This window comes from Ailuropoda melanoleuca, chromosome 7 (assembly GCF_002007445.2).
Source record: "Ailuropoda melanoleuca isolate Jingjing chromosome 7, ASM200744v2, whole genome shotgun sequence".
NCBI classification, from domain to species: domain Eukaryota; kingdom Metazoa; phylum Chordata; class Mammalia; order Carnivora; family Ursidae; genus Ailuropoda; species Ailuropoda melanoleuca.
Genome location: NC_048224.1, coordinates 53323262 through 53344406, shown reverse-complemented (window position 1 = coordinate 53344406; position 21145 = coordinate 53323262). Strand labels below are relative to the sequence as shown.

General features: G+C 58.1%; 2 protein-coding genes across 12 annotated transcripts; one reads left to right on the top strand and one right to left on the bottom strand.

Moving 5' to 3' along the window:
• Window positions 1-249: 249 nt before the first annotated feature.
• CIZ1 (CDKN1A interacting zinc finger protein 1) lies at window positions 250-19347 on the top strand. Of its 11 annotated transcripts, none has more exons than XM_034664600.1 (18): window positions 250-487; window positions 820-943; window positions 1183-1298; window positions 3113-3184; window positions 4766-4995; window positions 7172-7265; window positions 7427-7559; window positions 8047-8621; window positions 8827-8942; window positions 9559-9756; window positions 10442-10566; window positions 12487-12574; window positions 12880-12993; window positions 13183-13335; window positions 14788-14857; window positions 15069-15190; window positions 15555-15710; window positions 17557-19347. In XM_034664600.1, the coding sequence occupies exons 1-18, from the start codon at window positions 454-456 to the stop codon at window positions 17560-17562; spliced, it is 2526 nt and encodes an 841-aa protein (XP_034520491.1). In that variant the 5' UTR covers window positions 250-453; the 3' UTR covers window positions 17563-19347. The 11 variants fall into 11 exon arrangements, with proteins under 11 accessions (XP_034520491.1, XP_034520493.1, XP_019650764.2 ...); XM_034664602.1 differs by lacking the exon at window positions 17557-19347 and having other exon boundaries at window positions 8047-8359; window positions 8438-8621; window positions 15555-15968; XM_019795205.2 differs by lacking the exon at window positions 17557-19347 and having other exon boundaries at window positions 250-457; window positions 15555-15968.
• C7H9orf16 (chromosome 7 C9orf16 homolog) lies at window positions 16866-20343 on the bottom strand. The gene is made up of 2 exons (XM_034664605.1): window positions 20137-20343; window positions 16866-17344 (listed from the first exon to the last, which is right to left on the bottom strand). Exons 1-2 carry the CDS (start codon window positions 20213-20215, stop codon window positions 17172-17174), a joined length of 252 nt encoding a protein of 83 aa, XP_034520496.1. The 5' UTR covers window positions 20216-20343; the 3' UTR covers window positions 16866-17171.
• Window positions 20344-21145: the final 802 nt, after the last annotated feature.

Below are 21145 nucleotides of genomic sequence, written 5' to 3'. Positions count from 1 at the left end.
CCCTCCGGGAGACAGACGGACCTCGGGCTCGGCGCCGCCGGTTCCCAGGGCGGAGGACGCGGGGCGGAGGGTCTGCGCCGTCTAGGGTCCCCTCGCAGCCTCCAGCCGCGCCCGCCGCAGCCGAGGCGCCGGGTAAGCGGGCGCCGGACCAGCAGCTAGACCAGAGCGCCGGGCAGTACCTCGCGGCGCGGCTAGCGGCACCGGGTCCTCCGGTCCTCCAGAGGGCGCTGCGGCGGCCCCGTCCGCAGACCAGCCTTTCAAGCGGCCAGGCCCGGGCAGAGCCGCGGGCTCGAGCGGCCCAGCCAGCTCTGCCAGTGGGGGCAGGGCGATTGCGGCGGGGGTTCGGGGAAGCGAAGTGCGCGGGCCAAGCGCGACTGGGGGACCGACGCAAGGCTTAGGGGCCACTTGGATGGAGTCTGCGGGCGACGCGGGCAGTTGGAGTGACCGGATTTGATGTGTAATGCTGGCTGGATTTGCAGAGGAAGGGGTTAGCGGAGTGGGGGAGGGAAGCCTTCCTTCCACTTTGTTCAGAGGCCAAAGCGAAAGGTTGGGGTGCTGTTATTGACACAAAATAGGCACGAGGGAGGGGTGGGGGTGTGGAGAGGGGCTGGCATCGGGGCGTGACGACGCGAGAAAGGCGGGGGGCGGGGAAGGTGCATTGGGGTCGGGCGGCCCTGGAAGGACCGAGTCCTGGGAGTGGGGGAGATGGCGGGCGGGGTTGGGCATTTGAGGGAGGGACTTTTGGCAGGGTTTGCGGGAAAGTAGCGGGAGGTGGGCGTGGCCGCAGGGGTCCGGCCTTACTCCGCGCCCCCCCTTCAGCCACCATGTTCAACCAGCAGCAGCAGCTCCAGCAGCTCCAGCAGCAGCAGCTCCAGCAGCAGCAGCTCCTGCAGCTGCTCCAGCAGTCCCCACCGCAAGCCCCACTGCCCCTGGCCGTTAGCCGGTGAGTTCCCCTCCGGAGGGGTGGGCGGCTTCCTCCCTGCCACTCACACCCCTGTTGCGGAGACCCCAGCCCCGCCCTTTCTCCCCGGGACATCCCTGTTTCAGTCCTGGAAGCCGTCAGTTCCCACCTTAAGACGTTCCTCTGACTGCGTGCGGTAGAGAGGGGCAGAGAATGGAGGGGAGGGCAGAGGGAGGGTCTGGCCCTCCCAAAGCCCTCTGACACCCCCTCCCAATACACAGGGGGCTTCCTCAGCAGCAGCCGCAGCAGCAGCTTCTGAATCTCCAAGGTGCCAGCCCCGCCTCGCTGTTCAACGGCTCTGTGCTGCAGAGAGCTCTCCTTTTGCAGCAGCTGCAAGGTAGGGCTGGCCCCTGTTCACTGCATCTCAGTGGTGCGGCCCTAGCATCCCTAGCAGCCCCGTTTGCTCTACATCGCCTCACATCCCCCCGCTAACTCTAACTCGAGAGGGAGCTACTCTTGGCGTCCTAGTTGGCAGATGCGGGCTCTGAGGCTCCAGGAGGTGCCAGTCCCAAAGTTGCTCAGCTGGACACAGGTCTCGGTGATCGCAGAGGTGTGCCCTTGGCCATGGTGCTGGCTCTGTGTGCAGGACTCAGCTCAGCTCACTCCCGTTCAGATTAGAGGAGGTGATGGATGACGACATCTCTTTGGACCACTCTCCCCCACATCCCATTTGATAGATGAGGAAGCTGAGGGCCAGAGCTGGGGGATGTCAGTTGCCCTGGCTCATATGGCTAGATGAGGGCCTGAGCCTTCTGACCCGCTGAATCTCTGGGTGTCTCTAGCCATATGTAGGAAGCCTGTGCCCTTGTTTCAGTTTCCTCATGTGGAGAGCAGTCTCTCTCAGCTCTTCCTTCTAAGGTGCTGCTCCAGATACCTCAGCACCTTGGGTATTAATCTTAGGAGCCCAGTGACCTGGGGCCAGCTCAGGTTCAGACCCAGCCCCTCCTGCACGGTAGCTGTGGCTTGCTGTGTGGTCCTTCTGGGTGGTGCACTGTGCTGAGATTTTTACAAACACAATTACTCAACTCTGCTGACAACCCTGGGGGTGGGGGGGGATACACTCATGATCCCATTTGACAGATGAAAAAACTGAGGCCTAGAGAGGAATCATGTGCCCGTGGTCACACAAGGAGTAGGTGTGGATTGGAGGGAGAGTTAGAGCCCAGGTCTTGCTACAGAGCTGTGTTCTTAGAGACTAGGCTGTCCTGCCATCCAGCAGGGTATGCTGCCAGGTCAGAAGATGTGATGGCTGTCGCTCTCAGCCCTGCCACACAGGCGTGGAAGGTCCTGGAGTTGATTTATAAATGATCAATGGATAGGTGGAGAGAAAAAAACAACACTCAGGGACCCACAATGTATACATATGTATCTCCCCCTATTTCTTTCCCGTTTTAGAAGTCACACTCGTCAAAGAAAAGTGAAAAAAAAAATGGTTTTTAGAGCATAAGGAAACCCAAATTGTCATAGATAGACTCACTCACCTCCTGAAGGAAAACAAAAACAAAACCAACAACACCTGTCACGGTTTTGGTGTATTTCCTCCCATTTTTTTTCCAGAACCCAGACTTGGGAATCTGTATATGATAGTGGCTGGTTATTGACATGGAAGTGAAAGGCTGTCTCTTACTGCTTTTTCATGGAATAGAACGGCATGATCGTTTCCCGGATGATTTGACAGTCTCTAAAAGGATTATTTTTTAACAGCCATTCATATTCCACTGGAGGGCAAGCCCTCGTGTACCTAACCTCAGTTGCTTCCTTTTTCTCCCTACCCCACTTTTCTTTTTCTTTTTTCTCTGTTTTAAATAACACGGGGATGAATATCATGGGTTTTTTGTGGGTTTTTCTTATTGTTTTTAATTTTTAATTTTGTATTTATTGGAGAGAGAAAAAGAGAGCACGAACAGGGGGGAGGGGCAGAGGGAGAAGCAGACTCCCTGCTGAGCAGGGAGCCTGATGCGGAACTCATCCCAGGACCCTGGGATCGTGACCTGAGCTGAAGGCAGACACTCAACCCACTGAGCCACCCAGGCGCCCTGAATATCATGTTTGAGACGATTTTCTTAGAATGTATTCTGAAAAGTAGAAAAGCTGCGTCGGGGGATGGTTGTTTTATCTCTTGATAAGTATTGCCAACTTGCTTTCCCAAAGGACTGGACCAGTTTGCAATGCCACCAGCCACGTATGACAGTACCGGTCTCACCATGCCCACAGCAGCACTGGGTATTATATGCTTTTTTTTTTAAGTATATATATATATATTTATGTATATGTACATGGTTTACTAACTTGGTTGGCAAAAAAGCTACATCGTTAATGTTTTCATTTACATTTCTTGGAGTGCTAGTTCAGTCAAATGTTTTCTATTTGTCTGTTAAACACTGATATTTCTTTTGGTGACTTGTCCATGTCCTTTGTCCATTTTTCTTTTAGATCTTTGAGATCTCTTGATTTTACTGTTTTTAATAGCCAGTTGGCATTCTCTCTGCACATACGCGTACATGTATTTGTTTCGTTTTAAGTTAATGTTAATTGAATACTTACTGGACCCCAGGCACATGTGTATACCTCACTGAATCCTCATAAAACAGCGAGTCAAGCACTATGATTATCCCATTGTACAGATGAGGAAACTGAGCCTAAGAAGGGGGATTGATTTGTTCAAGGTCACAGAGCTTGGGCTATAGGACTTGAACTAGATGTGACAGCACATTTGTCCTCAACCCCTATGCTTCCTATCCCAGCTTTGGAGCAAGGATTCGAGCTGTCTTTTATGGCTCAAACTCTTCCTGAGCACTGGGCCTCTGAGTTAGATGAGCCGCCTGCCCTTATAGGAGTTCCCAGTGTGGTTGGGTGGTGGGCTGTGGGAAGCAGACAAGGAAATTGTGCAGCTGGTCCTTGAACAGGGAAGCTGGCACCTCTGGGGACACAGAGCAGATCTGAGAAGGCCTCTCAGAGGGTAAACACCTAAAGGGACATCTGAAGGATGACCAGGAGGTAGTGGGGGCAGAATAGCCCAGGCAGAAGGAACAGCATATGCAAAGGCCCAGAGGCGGGAAGAAACGAGGCTTGTTGAAGAATGCACAGAAGCATATGGCTGGAGTGTACCAGGTGCATGTGTGGGGAGAATGGCAAGAAAGGAGGTCTGGGAGAAGGGCAGGGCCGGACCCCCGCAAGCTGAGGAATGGGCTCCTTTCCAAGTAGCAGGGATCCATGGAAGGATTTAAGCAGGTGGAGAGGGGTGAAGGCAGAATGAGCAGAGACCCTGGGCAAGATACACCTCCGCTTTGTGTCTGTTTGGTCATTGGTAGAGACCTGCTGGTGGCTGGGCCGAGTGACTGAGGCCGTGCATGCGAAGCGCTTAGCAGGTGCCTGGTAGACTTTTGATGGGGGGTGTGTGTGAATGGGATAGGACAGTGTCTTGCTCTGCCATGGACCACTCTGTCAACTTGTTGGTTCTCCCTATGGGTACTGTGCTGGGTCTTTCACACACCTTAAGGTGTGCCCTAAAGTGTGTCGGAGGGCGAGCAGGGTTGCAGGTGATGCACGAGCTGCTGACCAGGGTGTCCGTCTCCTCCTCAGCTGGAGCAGAAAACCAGCCCTAAAGCCCCCTCACCACCAACGCCCAAGGTGGGAATGGGCCTTTGGGTCTCATCTGTCTCCCCTGGCTGCTGTTGTGTGGGAAGGGTCCCTGTCAAAGTCATCTGTGCTGTTTCTATGAGGCTTTGGGGGGCTGACACCGGACCCTGGCCTCTACCATCCAACCACATTGTAACCCCTCTTCTCCCCTCTTCCTGCCCACAGGTAACCTCCGTGGCTACAACCTGGCAGCCCCGAACCTGACGGCCCCCAGCCTCACGCCCCCCCAGCTGGCCACCCCAAATCTACAGCAGTTCTTCCCCCAGGCCACTCGGCAGTCCTTGCTGGGTCCCCCTCCTGTCGGGGTCCCCATGAACCCCTCCCAGATCAACCTTTCAGGGCGGACTCCCCAGAAACAGGCCCGCACCCCCTCCTCCACCACCCCCTATCGCAAGGTGAGTGGTGGCCGGGGGGCCGAGGGTGGGGATGGAAATGGGAAGGTCATACTTGGGCATCGGCCCTGCTTCACCCACATGGCTCACGTTGGGCCTTCGAGCAGGTCACGTCCCTTTTTGTCCTCAGTTTCCCCATCTGTTAAGGGGGGGTAAGTTGGCCACTTCTAGGGCTTCCCAAATTTCAGATATTCTTGAACCTCTGATGCGACTTTTTCCCTGTCCAAACACCACCAGTAATTTCTTGGCCTAATGTTTCTCTCTTTGCAAACACACGGAGATACAAATGACACCGAACACTGGTAGTTTTGGGTGTCCTGTAATGGTCTCTGTTAAATCCACGCTGCCCCGTAGAAAGAAGATATGAGCTGTATATGGAATTTAAATTTCTCTCGTTATCACATTAACAAAGGAAAAAGAAACCAGTGAAATTAATTTTACCAACAGATTTTACGTAACCCAATATGGGGAAAATATCATTTCAACCTTTAATGGATATTTAAAAAATGAATAAGGCATTTTACATTCCTTGGTCTTTTGTACCAAGGCTTCAGAATCTGGTGTGTATCTCAGTTTGGCTGGTGACATTTGGAGAGCTCAAAAGCCAGGCTCCTGAGGCCAGGGGCTCCTGTCTGCAGTAGCCTAGCTTTAAATGAATTAGCTTCTCAGTTACATTTATTTAACAGGGAAACATTATGTCGCTCCCTGAAATTTTAAAAACAATCTAAATTAATTGCTGTGGGTGCAAGTAAAAGAAAGGTAACGGGGTAAAACAATGTTTCAAAACCCTAAACTCCATACTGTTCCCATTCGAAGGTTCTGGAACTGCACCCCCAGCTCCTTGTGCCTTGGGGGGGGTTGTGTGAAAGGTATCAGAGGAAGAGCTCCCTGAGATAAGCAGAGTCAAGGAGACTTGCGAGGGGATACTTCCCTGGGACTGTCCCGTCCCCGAGTGTCCCAGCACCTCCTCACAGCACGCTCCAGAGAACATTCCGGGGCAGGGGTGGCGCCCCTCCTCTCCGGCTGCTCTGAGGCCAGCCCACATCTGGGGGTGAGGCATTTCCCTCCAGAGAGGGGTCCCAGCCTCCAGCCTGCCAGCTGTGGCCCATCCTCACACGGTCTTCTTGTCTAGTGCTCCCCACCACTCATTTTACATCTGGGGAAACTGAGGCTCCGGGAGTGGGTGGAGGCTGCCCTGGGCCGAACAGACCCAGAACCCAGGCCTCCTGACTTATAGGCCACCAGTGCCCGTGTCGTGTGGGGTTCAGAGAGTTTCTGAAGGGCTGAAGTCTTGATGTGGTTCACGTTTCCGCTCGGTGCCAGTTCCTTGGGCTTAGGAGGAAGGGGGGAGGCTGCCGGCAGGCTCCTGGGCTAACTGGAGCGCCCGGGACGAGCCGGAGCCGTGCATTTATTTAGCAAACATCTGTAAGTCCTGTAGGGGCCGCCGAGGTGCGGAAAGCACATCTGGCCTAACCCTCCTGGAGGTCTTAGGCTGGGGAGCAAGGTCGTAGTGATGGTGAAATATCCATGCAAATGATGTTTCCACCAATTAAGACTGTGGAAAATGCCATAAAAAGGAAGCCCAAGCTCCTCCAGGAACCTGTATTAAGGGTCTACGCTGGGGTCAGGAGGGCTTCCTCTAAGAGGTGCCTTTGAGGCTCTGGGTGAAGGCCTGCAGCAGGAAGAAGCCTAGGACTTTGGAGAACCAGAGAGAAGGCCAGTGCGGACATAGAGAGGGGGAGCGGGAGAGTGGGGAAGCTGGCTGGAGGTGGGGGCCTGGGGGCCGAGGTCAGATTGGGTGGTGGTTTGGGGCTTGGGTAAGGAAGGAACACTCTACACTCAGGAGTACAGGGGGAATTCTGACAGAAAGAGGCAAAAGATATGACCAGGTTTGCATTTTAGAAGGATCCTTCCAGCTGCTTCGTGGAGAAGGCGCTTGGGGAGTCAGGAGGGGCCCCTGTATCCCCCACGTCTGGGTTAACAGCCAGGCAGCTAGATGGACCCGTCTAGACACGATTCCTGGGGTGGTCAGGATCATCTGTAGGCAGCTCTGGGCCAGGCCTCCCAGAGGTCCCCGGGCCCCTTCATCCCCTAGGGGACTGTCACAGCGGCTCTTGGGCCAGGGTGTACTTACGAGGATGGGTGGCAGAGGTCAGAACCAGTTTCTGAGAGGAAGCAGGATTCTTCTTCTCAGACGATGCCCGTGGAAGACGAGTCAGACCCCCCAGAGGGGTCTGAGGAAGCTGTTGAGTCCCGAACAAACACGCCAGAAGGTAAGAGAGGGAGGCAGCTGGCCCTTTGCAGGGGCCACAGGTTGGGGCAGGTGGGTGCAGGGTCAGTGATGGAGGCAGCCCTGGGGGGCAGGGCTGTTGGTGTGGCGGGAGCCCAGGCCCCATCTCTCAGAGTTAGCTTGTGTTCTGCACGGTATCGGCAGTCGCTCATCTGCCCTCCGTTCCAGACCAAGATTCCCCACCCCGCTCAGATGACGTCACTAAGGAGAAACGCACGCTAGCACCTACTCCCGAGTCCTGTGAGGCGCCTGAGCCACCAGCTAAGAGGTCAAAGAGGTAACCGACACTGAAAACCCGCCCCGGCCCAGGGACCCTGTACTCTCATTCTTACAAAGGCTGGGGATGGGTGTAGGGCAGGGGTCTGGACCGTTCAGGGAGCTGGAAGAAGGGAAGGGCCTTGGTGTCTGGCTTGGAGGAAGGTCAAACCCAATTCTGCATCTTACTTGGGAAGGCCCCCCAGCCAGAGAGTCTCCGGTGTCTTCCCTGTGACTGAGCCACCCGGAGGCAGGTGAGGTGGCCAGGTTGAAGAGGTGAACATGTCCATCTGGGACCTCAGACTGGGCAGAGGGTGGGTGGCTTTACAGGGCCTTGGATACGTATTGGCAGATTGTGGGAGGTGGGGCTGAATGATCCTCCCAATTTATTAAGGCGCGGCTGGGGCCCCGAGAGCTACAGGCACTGCCCCCAATGCCCAGCTCGTACTTGCTAGATCTAGGACTGAACTTGGGGGAGACACTGGAAGATATCTTTTGATCCTCCCTAGCTCAGAGTCGCCCACAGACAAGGGGCTCCCCGGGCAGCTGCAGGCGAAGGTCCAGCCTCGGGCCCGCACCACGGCACCGAAGCAGACCCAGACACCCGAGCTGCTGCCTGAGCCGCCGGAAGCCCGAGTGCTGCCACGATTCCAGCCACGGGTCCTGCAGATCCAGGCCCAGGTGCAGCCGCAGACGCAGCCGCAGATGCCCCCTGTGGACGCCCCACTGGCACGAAAACAGCAGAAGCAGGCTCAGACACAGACCTCTCCCGAACACGTGGGGCCACAGCAGGTGCAGAAGGAGGCGGAGCCCCAGAGACAGGTGCAGCTGCAGGCACGTTCCCAGCCGCAGGGGCAGGCGCAGCTGCAGAAGCAGGCGCAGACACAGACGTATCCTCAGGTCCAGCCGCCGGAGCAGCCACCGAGGCAAGATCCAGGGCCGTCGCCAGGGCAGCCGCCTGACCAGACTGAGGGACAGGCTCAGACCCTGGCACAGGTGTCAGTGCCAACATCGGAGGCAGCCCCGGCTCCGATTCGTTCTGCCGTGCTGGAGACGCCGCCAGATAAGAGAGATGCTGGAGCCGGTAAGTGAGCGCTGGTTCCCAGTTGCCTCGTGGTGGGACAGCCCCGCCCGGACCCTTGGCTCCTTCCCTGGTGCTGTGCGGTCCCGACCAGGGCTCGGGGCTGTCCCCACCAGGGGCTTCAAGGTCCTGGCTGGTGGTAGAGAAGGTGGCTGTCAGGCCCAGGTCCCTCGGGCCCGGTGGGAGATGGACCCATCTATCATTTCAGGCCTGGAGGAGGCCTCACCAGAGCCAGTGGGCACCCAGGTCGGCGTGGAGAGCCAGGAGTTGACCAGTGGCCTGGATGTGGGAGAATGTGAAAAAAGAGCAAGAGAGATGCTGGGGGTGGGTAGCCGTGCTCCTGGGGCTACTCGGTACCGCGGGGCCGGAGGCGGGAGGGCCTTCCCGCCCCCACCCCTCAGGGCCCCTCGCGCTTCCCCACCACCGTGGGCCGTGGGCCAAGCAGACTGGGTTTGACTATGGCTCTGTTGCCTTCACGTTGCCTCTGCTCTGAAGAACTGGAGGTACTTTGGGCGACAAGTCCCTTCCAACCTGCTCATCCCCAGACTAGACCTGGTCCCCTCACAGGGGAGCATTGCTGTCGTGGAGAGAGCACAGAGCGAGAGCCTACGCGTGCGGTTGGAGTTCCAGCTCTCCCTCATAGTGCGATGGAGGCCAAACCCGCTTCCTTCTCTGTGCCTCCGTTTCTCCATCTGTCGTGTGAGGGTGGGGCACGGTGGACTTTACAGTTGCGTGGGCTTAGGTTTGAATCCCGGCTGTAGTACTTCCCTAGCTCTGTGAGCCTGGACAGTCACCTACCAGCTCAGCGCCTCAGTCTCCCCATCGGTGAAGGGGGCTGTCAGGAGGGTCTGGGGAGACATGGCTCATGGATGTTTGGCACAGGGGCTGGCCCACCACGGGTGTCCCACCGGTGGTAGCTCTGCCCCTGCCCCTGTTGCAGGTGTGGGGTGCCGGGGGCTCCCTGAAGGTCACCATCCTGCAGAGCAGCGACAGCCGGGCCTTCAGCACCGTCCCCATCACCCCCGTGCCCCGTGCTGGCGACTCCGCGTCTGCCGCCCCTGCTGCCGCCGGCACACCCGCTAAGCAGGCCCTCCAGTTCTTCTGCTACCTCTGTAAGGCCAACTGCAGTAGCCAGCAGGTACTGCCGGCCGGGGCCCGGGGAGGGGGGTTCCGGTGGGTAGAGTGGGGGTGTGGGCGGGGCGTGCCCTGGCCTGGCCACCGTGCCCGAGTGGCCCCGTGGGCCCCGTGAGCACCGTCCACGGCAGCTGTGCGTCCGCTCTGAAGATGCTTCCTGACCAGCCAAGAAGTCAGGGTCTGAGAGTCCAGCAGGCCGGGTCCAAATCAGCCCTGACTAGCCGTGTAGGTGCCAAAGGCAAGCGCCCCCCCTGGTGCCTCCGGTTCCTCGTGCGTCAGATGAAGAAGCATTTAGAACCCGCCTTGCTGGGAGGTTCTGAGGATTCAGTGACTCGACGCTGAAATCTCGAGCCTCAGGCCCAGCGCAGAGCGAGCATAGTAGCCTTAACAATAGCGTCATGCTTGTATTGTTATGACCATTTGCCGTTGCTGCCTGTGTCAGCCGGAGCAGAGCCACGGGGTGGAGGACAGTCGGACTGCTCCTTGTGCCTGAGGGGCTCACCCAGGAGGAGCTCTGGCTGCCAGGTGTCACTGCCTCAGGTCGCCATCCTCCTCCGGCCCCCACAGGGCTGTCCTAAGGATAATGGCCTCGGCGGCGGCGGGGTGGCCATGAAGCTGAGGCTGGAGGCCTCCTCCCCGGGCCCCGCCCTGGCCTACCGTTCCGGGGCTCACCCTTCATCCCACCGCAGGAGTTCCAGGACCACATGTCGGGGGCCCAGCACCAGCAGCGGCTTGGGGAGATCCAGCACATGAGCCAGGCCTGCCTCCTGTCCCTGCTGCCCGTGCCCCGGGATGTCCTGGAGAGAGAGGACGAGTGAGTGGGGGATCTCGGAGGCTCCGTGCTGGGGGGGTAGATGGTCTTGCAGGCCAGGCAAGGCCGAGAGGGGCCCTGAGTCCGCCATCTGCAAGGTCTGCCTTTGGGGTAAGTATTGCTCCCCGCCAGAGGCCTCTTCACACCATTAACTGTTTACCCATGGACCTCAGTCTTCCTCTTCTGTAAAATGGCCTGGTGGAGGGCGCGGTGCAAGAATTCATGAACCAGATAGTCTCTTAAGGGGCCATCCCGGCAGGAACAATGTGACCGTCCACATGGGAAGGAAGTGGGTTATGGCACAGACCCCAGCTCCCCTGGCGTATGTGGTGACCCCAGCTGGGGGCACGATGGTGGGGATCAGTCACCTTGTAGCCTGAGGTGACAGCTACCCTGCATCTCCCCCTTTCATTGTCATGGGCGCTTCAGTGATCCAAACTATGAGTCCTCCCGGAGCCCAGGACTAGCTCAAGGGCTGAGGAGGCCTGGCGGAAGCTGGAAGACCTTCCACCAGCCTGTGGGCAGTCACGGAGGCCTGCGGGGAGGCGAGAAGCTGGTCCCCGCTGCCTCGGGTCGTGCTGGGGGGCCTGAGTTCTGTCTCGCAGGACAGCTGCCTCTCGGCTCCAGGTCTCCTGATTGTTCCCAAGAATCTTGAAACCCAGCTTTGTACATGCAGTCTCCCAATTTCAGAATGTTTGCAGCTAGTTCAGAATTAAAACGAACCAAAGCCTAGGAAGGCCGAATCCAACCCCATCACAGGCTGGACAGGCCCCGAGGCAGGGGTTGGGGACTCTGCCAGGAGCGTTCCCGGAGCGTCACAGCTTGGAGCTTGCTGCTTGCATGCCCTGGGTGACAGGGCGCTCTCTCCAGAGGCAGCGGCGTCCCTGTCAGGTGGCTCTCACTTTGAGAAGAACTTTCCGACGTGGTTGTGTAGCATGTTTTCGAGCTTTAAACCTCCCCCTGCTCGAGGACCTGGGAGTTATACTTAGATGAAGTAATCATAAATACAGAAGAAAGGTGACTCCCAAAGGATTCCTTGCAGATTGTCATGGTGAAAAAGTTTGATTGGAAACTATCTAAAACCTCCACCCCTGTGGGATGGGTTAGCTCAGGCTCGTCCACTTGCTGGAATAGCTCCTAATAGGACAAAACCAGGGAATTCACGAGACCGTGGAAACAGGTATGATGTGACGTCAGGTTAGAACAGGGTTCAAATCTGCATTTTTCAGAATGAGCTCTGTTATATAAAAACCTGTCTTGTGACACAAGAAACCTAGAAGGACGTGGCCCATCCTATGGACAGGCTTCAGGTCAGGAGATTCACTGAACCATCTCCTGCTGACGTCTCCCCTTGAAGCCTCACTGGGGCCCCTGAGGCCACACGGCGTGGCAGTCCCTCAGGCAGGCAGCCTGTCCTTCTTTCATCTAACACAGAAACTCAGGGCCGATCCCGTGCCTGGCCCTGGGACCCTGGGATGGAGTCCTGGCCTCCCAGAGCTCACCACAGTCCAGCAGGGGCAGAGAAGGGATCGGGTCATCCCTGTCCCTTGTAGAAAATGCTGTGGCAGCGGCCCTTGGGGCCGCCAGGGGGGAGTCTGGCTCACGGGGAGGGGCAAGAACAGCTCCAGGACTGACAGGGCATCTAAACTGAAGGATAAAGAGTTTTCAGGGCCAGATACACTCAGGTGTGTCACTGTCCTGCTGGCCTCCTGGGATCCCAGATGCTTCCAGATCTCTCCCCCAACCAACCTTCCTTGGTTATTATCCTTGTCTAAGTATTCTTCCAGATGCATCTCAGAACCGTTGTTAAGTTTCTGAAAACACATCGTGTTGAAGTTGCGTTTTATTTATGGAGCATCTTGGGAGAGGGGCTGTCTTTCCAAGAGCAGTGTCACACTCCTTGTTCTGATTGTCACCATTCAGAGAGCCCCCGCCAAGGCGCTGGTGTCACACCTGTCAGCTCTACTACATGGGGGACCTGATCCAGCACCGCAGGACGCAGGACCACAAGGTATGAGCTGTGAGGGTGCCCACAGCCCAGGTGTCTCCTAGCCATGGGGCTCATGGGGGTCCTCCTGGCAGCGCCTCTCTCCCCCCGCCCGATCTCTGTCCTCCATTGCCACCCGCCGTCCCGTCTGGAAGCCCACGGTGCAGGGAGGGGCTGTGTGTGCCCATGTTCTGGGAAAGGGGCGGAGCACAGCCTGCTGATGGCAGGCATGGGGGCCTCCAGGTGGGAGAGGAGGTGTCACCGGGCCCAGCCTGGCTGCCCCTGGAGACACTGCCCGGCACCCACTTGGCCCGCCCTCCTCTCGTCAGATCGCCAAGCAGTCCCTGCGACCTTTCTGCACTGCCTGCAACCGCTATTTCAAGACCCCCCGCAAGTTTGTGGAGCACGTGAAGTCCCAGGGGCACAAGGACAAAGCCAAAGAGGTAACCCCAGCTCCCTCGGAGGCCATGGGCCCAGAGAGGCCCAGAGCCTTGGCCAAGGCCACACAGCAGGTTGAGGTTTATCCCAGCCTGAGCTCGGCAGGTCCAGAGGGATTGGGACTCCCGGGTGGGGGTGGGGTGGCACTCGGCTGCCCAGAGCTGACCTGAGCCCTGGCCCGCTCCCCTGGGCAGCTGAAGATGCTTGAGAAGGAGATAGCCGGTCAAGATGAGGACCACTTCATCACGGTGGACGCCGTGGGCTGCTTTGAGGGCGATGAGGAGGAGGAGGAGGACGACGACGATGATGAAGAAGAGATCGAGGTTGAAGAGGAATTCTGCAAGCAGGTGCTTGGGTGGTGGAGGGGGCGTGGGAGGCAGGCTGGGGGCTGGACCTCACCCCACCTCCCGGTGGCCAGGGGGCGCAGTGCTGGCATTTTAGGCACTAACGGATGCCACGATATAGTATAAGCAGGACTGTATTCCATGTGACGAGGCGTAAATACACATCGCGAGGACCGCAGGGCGGCCGGTAACAGGATATTGACCTGTGTCGAGGGAGGGAAAAGGGCATCTTAGGCCAATAAGGGCATGGAGAGAACCATGCGGGGTACACAGAAGTCGGCATGAGATGAGGATGATGACAATAGTTGCAGTCAGCGCTTTCTGAGCATTTATTATATGCCAGGCGTGTGCCAAGCACTTTCCTGGCTGAATCTCACGGACTTGGGTGGCAGGAAGACTCCAGAGCCCGTGCTCATAAGGCCCCAGCTCCACTGCCTCCTGTGAGCGAGGAGCTGGGGGAGCTTGGGTTCTGTCCGTGTAAGAAGTGAAAAGCAGCTGCTCTGAGCCAGGCCCTGGTGCTGGTCGTGGGGATACGTGGGGATCAAGGCCCCTGCCCACCTGGAGCTTGCCCATTGCCAGTTCCGGAGTGGTGAGGGGCTGTGGTTGGAGGGCTGCGAGGGCCGTCTTCAGCCCTAAGCAGGTTGGGGGTGAGGCCACTTGTTATATGCAGTCAGCAGTGGCATGGCCTCCGGCAAGGCCCTTGGCCTCTCCGAGCCGCAGTTCTTCTGCTTAGAAGTTGTAGTCCCAACTCAGGCCGTAGGGCGGGCCAAAGCCAGGGTGGCAGAAGGAAGTGGTGGCACTCTCGGAAGGCACATTTGTTTGCCTGGTAAGTGGAGGAGGGCACTACTAAGCGTGGTGCGACTGCCGTGGCTGGAGTTGGATGGCCTCGTCTGGAAGCGGCTCTTGTCCAGCAGGTGAGATGAGGGGTCCTTGATCACCTGAAACCCAGCGCCCCTGCGACTGAGGTCACTGCAACATCAGGAATTCAGGGAGCTGGCAGGGGGCTCGTGGTTAAGAGTGTAACCAGGCCTTGGGGCTCACCAGGGTTAACTGCCCTGCTCCTCTATAAACCCTGGGCAAGTGAATTCATGTGCCTGGACCTCAGTTTCCTCTTACGTAAGATGGGTGAACCATAAAAGGTTGTTATGGGACTCAGAGATGATACTCGTGATGTGTTGGGCACAGCTGGCATGGATTATGGTCACGGTGGAAGCAGGAGGGCTTCCTGGAGGGGACTGATTGAGCTGAACTCAAAAAGTATAGATTGGGAAGGGCACTCTGGCGGGATCAGCATGTGCAAAGGCTCAGAGAATGCCACCCACAACCTCCTGGATATCATCCTCCTGGGAATCGAGAGGGCCGTGTTGAAGAGCATGGGTAGAAACCAGGCCCCACCTGCGTTTTGGAGGAGCTCAGGGGCAGCTCGAACCAAGGCCCACACTTGCATATTTCCAGGTGAGGTCCAGAGATATATCCATAGAGGAGTGGAAAGGCTCAGAGACCTACAGCCCCAATACCGCATATGGTAAGAGCCTAGCCCTGACCCCACCTGCAGGAGCTGAGGCCCCTGGACCCAGCCCCCCGGGGTCCCAGCCACAGCATTCCGCCCAGGTGGCTTTTCTCTTTCTCCTCTTCTCTCCTCCCACCTGGAGGGTGGGCGAGCAAATGGGCCCCTAGAGAGGGCGGGCCAGCGGGCTGGCATGGGGGATAAGCGCATAGTCGCTGCTGTCTCACAGGTGTGGACTTCCTGGTGCCCGTCATGGGCTACATTTGCCGCATCTGCCACAAGTTCTACCACAGCAACTCAGGGGCACAGCTCTCCCACTGCAAGTCCTTGGCCCACTTCGAGAACCTGCAGGTGAGCTGGGCCTCCCGCCCCACCCGTCCACACTAGCGAGTATGGCCAGCAGCCACCTCCCTCCTGTGCTTGGCCTCAGGCGACGGGCACACTCCCCAACAAGAGGCCCTGCCCACAGAGGGAACCTGAGCAGGGGTGGGGCCCACCTCTTCCTGCTGTTGTCCTGGGGGATGCTGAGTGCATCATACATTCATTCATACATACATACATACATACATACATACACACACACACACACACACACACACACACACACACGGTCACAACATGTCCAGTGCAGTCTCAGCCAGGCTCGGGAGGCAGCTGCTGGCAGGGAGCATGCCAGGTGGGGAGGCCCTGCCTCATCTGTACCTTCTGTGTCCAGAAATACAAGAAGGCCAAGAACCCCAGCCCTACCAGCAGGCCCGTGAGCCGCCGGTGTGCGATCAACGCCCGCAACGCCTTGACTGCGCTGTTCACTTCTGGTGGCCGCACACCCCCCCAGCCCAGCCCCCAGGACACAGCCAAAACCCCCAGCAAGGTGACAGCCCAACCCCCTACGCCCCCACTACCCCGGCGCTCAACCCGCCTCAAAACCTGATAGAGGGAACGCCTCATGCCCACCCCATCTGGGTCTAGGTCTGCTATGCTTTTTAGAAGTCTTGTGTGGAAATTTTGACACGGTTGGTGTTTTTATGAAAATCTAATAAAAGAAGGTAGTTTGGCTGTACAGTGCCCACCAGCCCTTCTGTCTGGGTGGACAGGGGAAGGGGGCACCCCAGCCAGCTCTCAGCCAGCACCCACCGTCTTTAGGCATGGTGTGGTGGCCAAGCCGGAAGGCCACAGATGGGCTCCCTAAGCAGGGCCTCCGGGGTCACAGGGCACTTTCTCTCTCACAGCCTGTTTCCCTCTTTGATGGGGTTATCAGGGCTAGGAAAGCATTTAACTCGGATCTCATTTAATCCTCACAGGGACCCTAGGGGGCAGGTCTTATTGTGGTCCCCAAATTATAGGTAAAGAAACTGAGGCCTAGCAAGGTCAAGTGACTTGCTAGAGGTCAAACATCTGATGAGTGGCCAGGGTTTGCCCCGGGCCTGGGCTCTGGCCTCCCTCTCCAGCTGGACCCTGTGGAAACTGAAGTGTAGGAGTGGGGGGCCTCCCTGTCCTCTGGTTCTGAGTTTGTGGTTCAATAGCAGGGCCCGCCCTTCTTGTCAGGCGACCCTGAGATGAATTATCAGCACATGGGGCCCAGGAGGAGTGGGTTCTTTAGTTCTGCTATTTCCCCATTTGAAAACCCCCTAGCGGTAGACAACCAGACCAACGCTGTGATTGGCCAACTGGGAAGACTGAGGCCAGGAGCAAGATTACACAGCATGGGGAGTTGGCCGTCTAGCGATAGGCCCTAGGACCCAGAGAAGCTGAGTGTAACCACAGGGTCACACAGCACGTCCCATGCTGTCTCAAATGGGCTGGGGAATCAGCTGCTGTCCAGGAGGGCACTAGGTAGGGAGGGTAGGGAGGAAGCCCTGCCTCACCGGCTCCCTGTGTGTCCAGAAACACAAGAAGGCCAAGAAGCCCTACCCTACCAGCAGGCCCACGAGTCACCAGCATGTGATCAGTGCCTGGAATGCCTCCACTGCCCTGTTCACCGCTGGTGGCCAGTGGAGTCCTCACCCCAGGATACAGAGAGGCACAGTGGTATTGGAGACCCGTTTAATGTGGACGCTCAAGGCCTGGGCAGAGTGGGGAGTGCCCTGGAACTGGGCAGGCAGGCAAGGTGGGTGGGTCGCAGGCCCACGCCTGACCCCAGGAGGGGATGTTGGATGGTGGGGGCTGACCCAGGCATGCCAAGGAGAGTACCGGAAGGGTGACTGAGGCAGGCAGACCCACCATGGGACCTGTAGTCCAGCCCTTGAGAAGGTATCTAAGCCAGGTGGTGAGTGCCCAGGCCAGAGCCTAGCCCAGGGAGCCAGGGCTGGGGCTTGTGGGGGGCTCCCAGAACCTAGGTACTGGCATCACTAGGGGCCTCCCCGAGCTGCTGCTGGAACTCAAGGCGTGTCTGCCGGTTGGACTCAAGCAGCTCCTGGAGGCGGGCGTGGAGGTGGTCGTTCTTCTCCTCTAGGTGGTCTAGACAGGAGTTGATCTGGTCCAACATGGAGTTGATGGCAGCATATTCTGGGAAGAAGGGAGAAGAGAGCCAAGGTCCCATGTCTCCTCAGGGCTCACAGACACCTTACCCAACACTGTTCCCTGGCCTGCGGGACAAAAGGGCTTTGGGCAAGTCCCTCCTCCTTTCTGACCCTCTGTGTCACCATCTGGAAAATGGGTGAATACCAAAAGTGAAAGGATTTGGAGAAGTAATCTTAGTGCACCATCCTTTTTTCTAGGGTTAGGGTGGTCAGGGGGAGGTCGGCCAGTGTCCCGCCCAGGAAGTCCTGCCAGGTGCCAAGTCTCCTGTCTACTTCCTTCATCAGCTGCCTGGAAGCCGGAGCCCACCTTCCTGAGTCAGGCAATCAAGGCCTCTGTCCCTGGGGCAGGCCCTACTCTCCAGCCCTTCAGAGGCTCCCCCTGCCCTGAGGGAAAAGCACCGCCCAGGCTCCGAGGCCCCGCCTCCTCTCTAGCCCCGCCCCCCAAGCCCTTCCCTTTCCCTGGTCCCTACCCACCTCCAAGGCCCCTGAACATGCTGTTGCCTCTGCCTGCAATGCGTCCTCCTTCTATCTTCCCTCCCCTCTCCTCCTGGATGAGTCCCTCTCATCCTTCAAGTCTCAGCATGAAAGTTGCCACAGGGAGCTTTTCCAATTCCCCGGTCGGGATCGGGCCTCTATTCCCCATCCCCATGCCCTCCACACACCTCTGCGGCCCTGGACTGCTGTGTGTGCTGCTGCGCCTCCCTCAACCAGACCAGAGACTAGAGAGACGGGGAATGTTTTTGTGTTCACTGCTGTCTCCCTGGTGCCCTCGTTGTCACAGAGTAAGCACTAGTTGACTGAATGGATGAATGAGTTAATGAAGCCTCCGACTTTCTAGCCTTTCTGCCTTTGCTTACCTGTCTCTGCCACTCAGAATGCCTCAACCACAACAGTTATTCAAGGACCAGCTCAAAACCCCTCCTCTTCTAAGAAGCCTTCCCTGGTCTCTACCAGAAACCATCACTCCCTCCTCCATGGTCACGACTGACCTGCCTCTCAGCAGCACAGTGTCCCTTAGGATCCAAGGTCTGGGCCTGTGCCCACTGCGGACCCAGTTCTGAGCCAGCCCATGACTCAGATACACTCAGCTGCCAGCCTGGGACAAAGGGGGAATCGGCTGGCAGTGTTTGAAAAAGGCCAGGGCTGGACGAGTGCGTCTGGGATATGGGTGCAAGTGTGTCTGCGTTCTGGGGGAAAAGCACCATCGCCCAGAGCTGGCACACCTCACAAGAGGCCAGAGTCCTGGAAAGTCCCTGCTGGATCTTAGAGTCCAACCGCCTTGTGGTACCGATGGGAAAACAGGCCCAAGAAGGAAGGGACCTGCCCAGGATCCTCCCGCTGGTTGGCGGTACAGCCAAGATTCAGAGGGAGCAGGGGCACTTGGGTTTCGGTCCCAGCTCTGCTCCAGCAAGTTACTGCGTCTTTTGGGAAGGGAATAAGGACTGGATTGTTGTGATTCCAATATATTAAGAACTCAGGCAGGGTCTGGCCACAGCAAGTACTTAGTAGATGGTCATTATGAACACTGCACACACTGTCATGAGACACAGGCCCGAAGCAGGAGGGGGGAGGCGGGTGGAGTCTCCACACCCCTGGAGCCAGGCTTTATCTGTGTCAAGGGCACTTGCCAGTGCTAAGCCTTTGCCTTCTGCCCGGGACAGCCACCTCCCCACTGCACTAAGTCCTGTGAATCTGCCAACATCCACTCAGTGTGACACCTGAGCGGCTTTTCCTGATTGCTCTCGCTGCCACTGCAGGCTTCCTTATATACACTCTGGCTGCTGTCCACCTGCAGTGCCCAGGGCAAACCGGCCAGCCCACCCCTTAGCACCCTGTGGGAGGGCCTCTACCTCTTTATTAAATGCAGGCCCCGGGTGATCAAAGTGTTCTGAAACTACTGGGATGGATGCACAATTCTGAATATCCTAAAATCCACTGACGTGTACAATTTAAATGGATACATTGTATAATATGTGAATTCTAGATCAATAAAGCTGTTACCCAAACAAAACAAAAAGCAGACTCCATACTTACCTCACATTTACTAAGTCCTGCCCTCCGACCTGAGAAACCAATCTTTATTTCACGAAAGAGAAAAAGAACCACTCATCGAACACCTGCATGCTTCAAACCTATTACCTATTTTCCATTTTTCCATTTGTTTTTTCTTCATTTAATTCTGACACATCTCAATGCAAGAGACACTAATCATTATTATTTTGCAGATGGGGAAACTGAAGCTCCCCAAGGTGAGAGGGGAGCTGATGGTTCTCTCTCCACCCCCCACCCCCCGCAGTGCTGTGCCGGCAACAGGCTCCTCTGTAAGCAGGTCACATTCACCCAGGCTCCGGGTCACATCAGCAAAGGTGGCTGGAGATGCTGACTCAGCAGGGCGGGTTCGCCCACCCCGACAGCCCCTCCTGTTAAATCAAGACGGCTCACCCACCCCACCCCTTCAGGAGCCTCCGTCTCCACAAGGGCTGCAGGAGTGGCTGGAGCAAATGCCAAAAGGGCGAACGATCCTGAAGCGGCCTCAGTTTCCCCATCTGTAAAACGGGGTCAGTTGCCCGCAGTTGTCCGGTGCTGCGGTTTCCAAGGACCCACTCGCAGGTGCTCGCCCTGAACCCCCTCGCTGGCGCCTGCAGCCGCAACCTGCCAGGCGCGAGGGGTGGGAGGGCTCCGCTGTCCCTTCCAAGCCCCCAGCCCGGCCCCGCTTCCCCTTCCCAGGAGGGTAGCCCTGAGAAAGCAAAGGTAGCTTCAACAGCTCCCCGGGGTCACCTGCTTCCCCGAAGCCGTCGTCCTCGCCTTCCGCGCCCGCCTCCACCGGCATGCCCAGGTCCCCGTTGGGGCCCGACATTGCTGGCTCGGGCGCCGCGAGGGCCGCGCGACGGTGGAACCCAGCGACCCTCGCGCCGACAGCAAGCTCCGGGCGGAAGGTGGAGGCGCCGGATGGAACGCGAGGCCGGAAGAGTGGAACAGCACGGCGGAACGAGGCGGGGCGGCCGGGGCCCCGCCCCGAAGGCCGTAACCTCACGGCGCCAGCTCCGCCCCCTCCCCGCCCCACCGCCAGAGCTCCGTCCCCGCCCGCCGTCAGTCTTCTGCCTCACGTCCCGAGTCCCGCCCACTCCCTGCCTCACAGTCGCGCCCCGCCCCGAGCCCCGCCCCCTCCCGGCTGTCCGGCGGGGTCGTACGCTGCTGCCCGCCGGGGAGCGTAGGTGGTGGAGATCTGGGCCCTCAGCCGGGACTCGGGAGCCCGGCAGAGGGACAGGGTCAGCCTGGCACCTCCGCTTCGCCCGTCCTGCTGTTGGGGACCTGCGGGGACCTGCGGATCGGCGAGCAGGCGCCTCCGCGTGGGCGAAGTCTGAAACGCGTTGTCTCTAAGGCTCCCTATGGCTTCGGAAGATTTACCTTCACAGCCTCAGTGCGAGTCACGGTCTGTGTGGCACAGTGCTGCGCGTGGCTTCAGGATAAGGTTGGCCCAGCTGCCATCATCTCCCACCCCTTTTACCAACTGAGAAAGGGAGGCCTGCCCCAAGTCCCCCACCAAGCCACTGTCGCTCCTGAGCCGGACCCAGAGGTAGCATCTTGGCCAGGGGGCCGGCTGAGTTAGGCTCACTCACGGGGAGTCCCGTAGCTGTAGCTGCCAGGGGACCCCCATGGCTGCAGCAGCCCGATGCTGGTCTCACATCGGTGCTTCCTGTGGGCAGGACATCCTTGGGATAGGGGTCAGACCTGGGTATGTCCCGAACAGTCCTGCCGTCCATTGCCCCTCCCCGGTCCCCCGTCC

Bases quoted from the DNA above. Each gene is read 5' to 3' on its own strand.
- CIZ1 (XM_019795203.2), top strand. From the start codon at position 454: ATGTGTAATGCTGGCTGGATTTGCAGAGGAAGGG. The intron at 3,185-4,765 runs GTATTATATGCT...TCCTGCCCACAG, and splicing joins CATGCCCACAGCAGCACTGG to GTAACCTCCGTGGCTACAAC. The intron at 14,858-15,068 runs GTAAGAGCCTAG...GCTGTCTCACAG, and splicing joins CAGCCCCAATACCGCATATG to GTGTGGACTTCCTGGTGCCC.
- C7H9orf16 (XM_034664605.1), bottom strand. From the start codon at position 20,215: ATGTCGGGCCCCAACGGGGACCTGGGCATGCCGGTGGAGGCGGGCGCG. The intron at 17,345-20,136 runs GTGACCCCGGGG...CCTTCTTCCCAG, and splicing joins CGACGGCTTCGGGGAAGCAG to AATATGCTGCCATCAACTCC.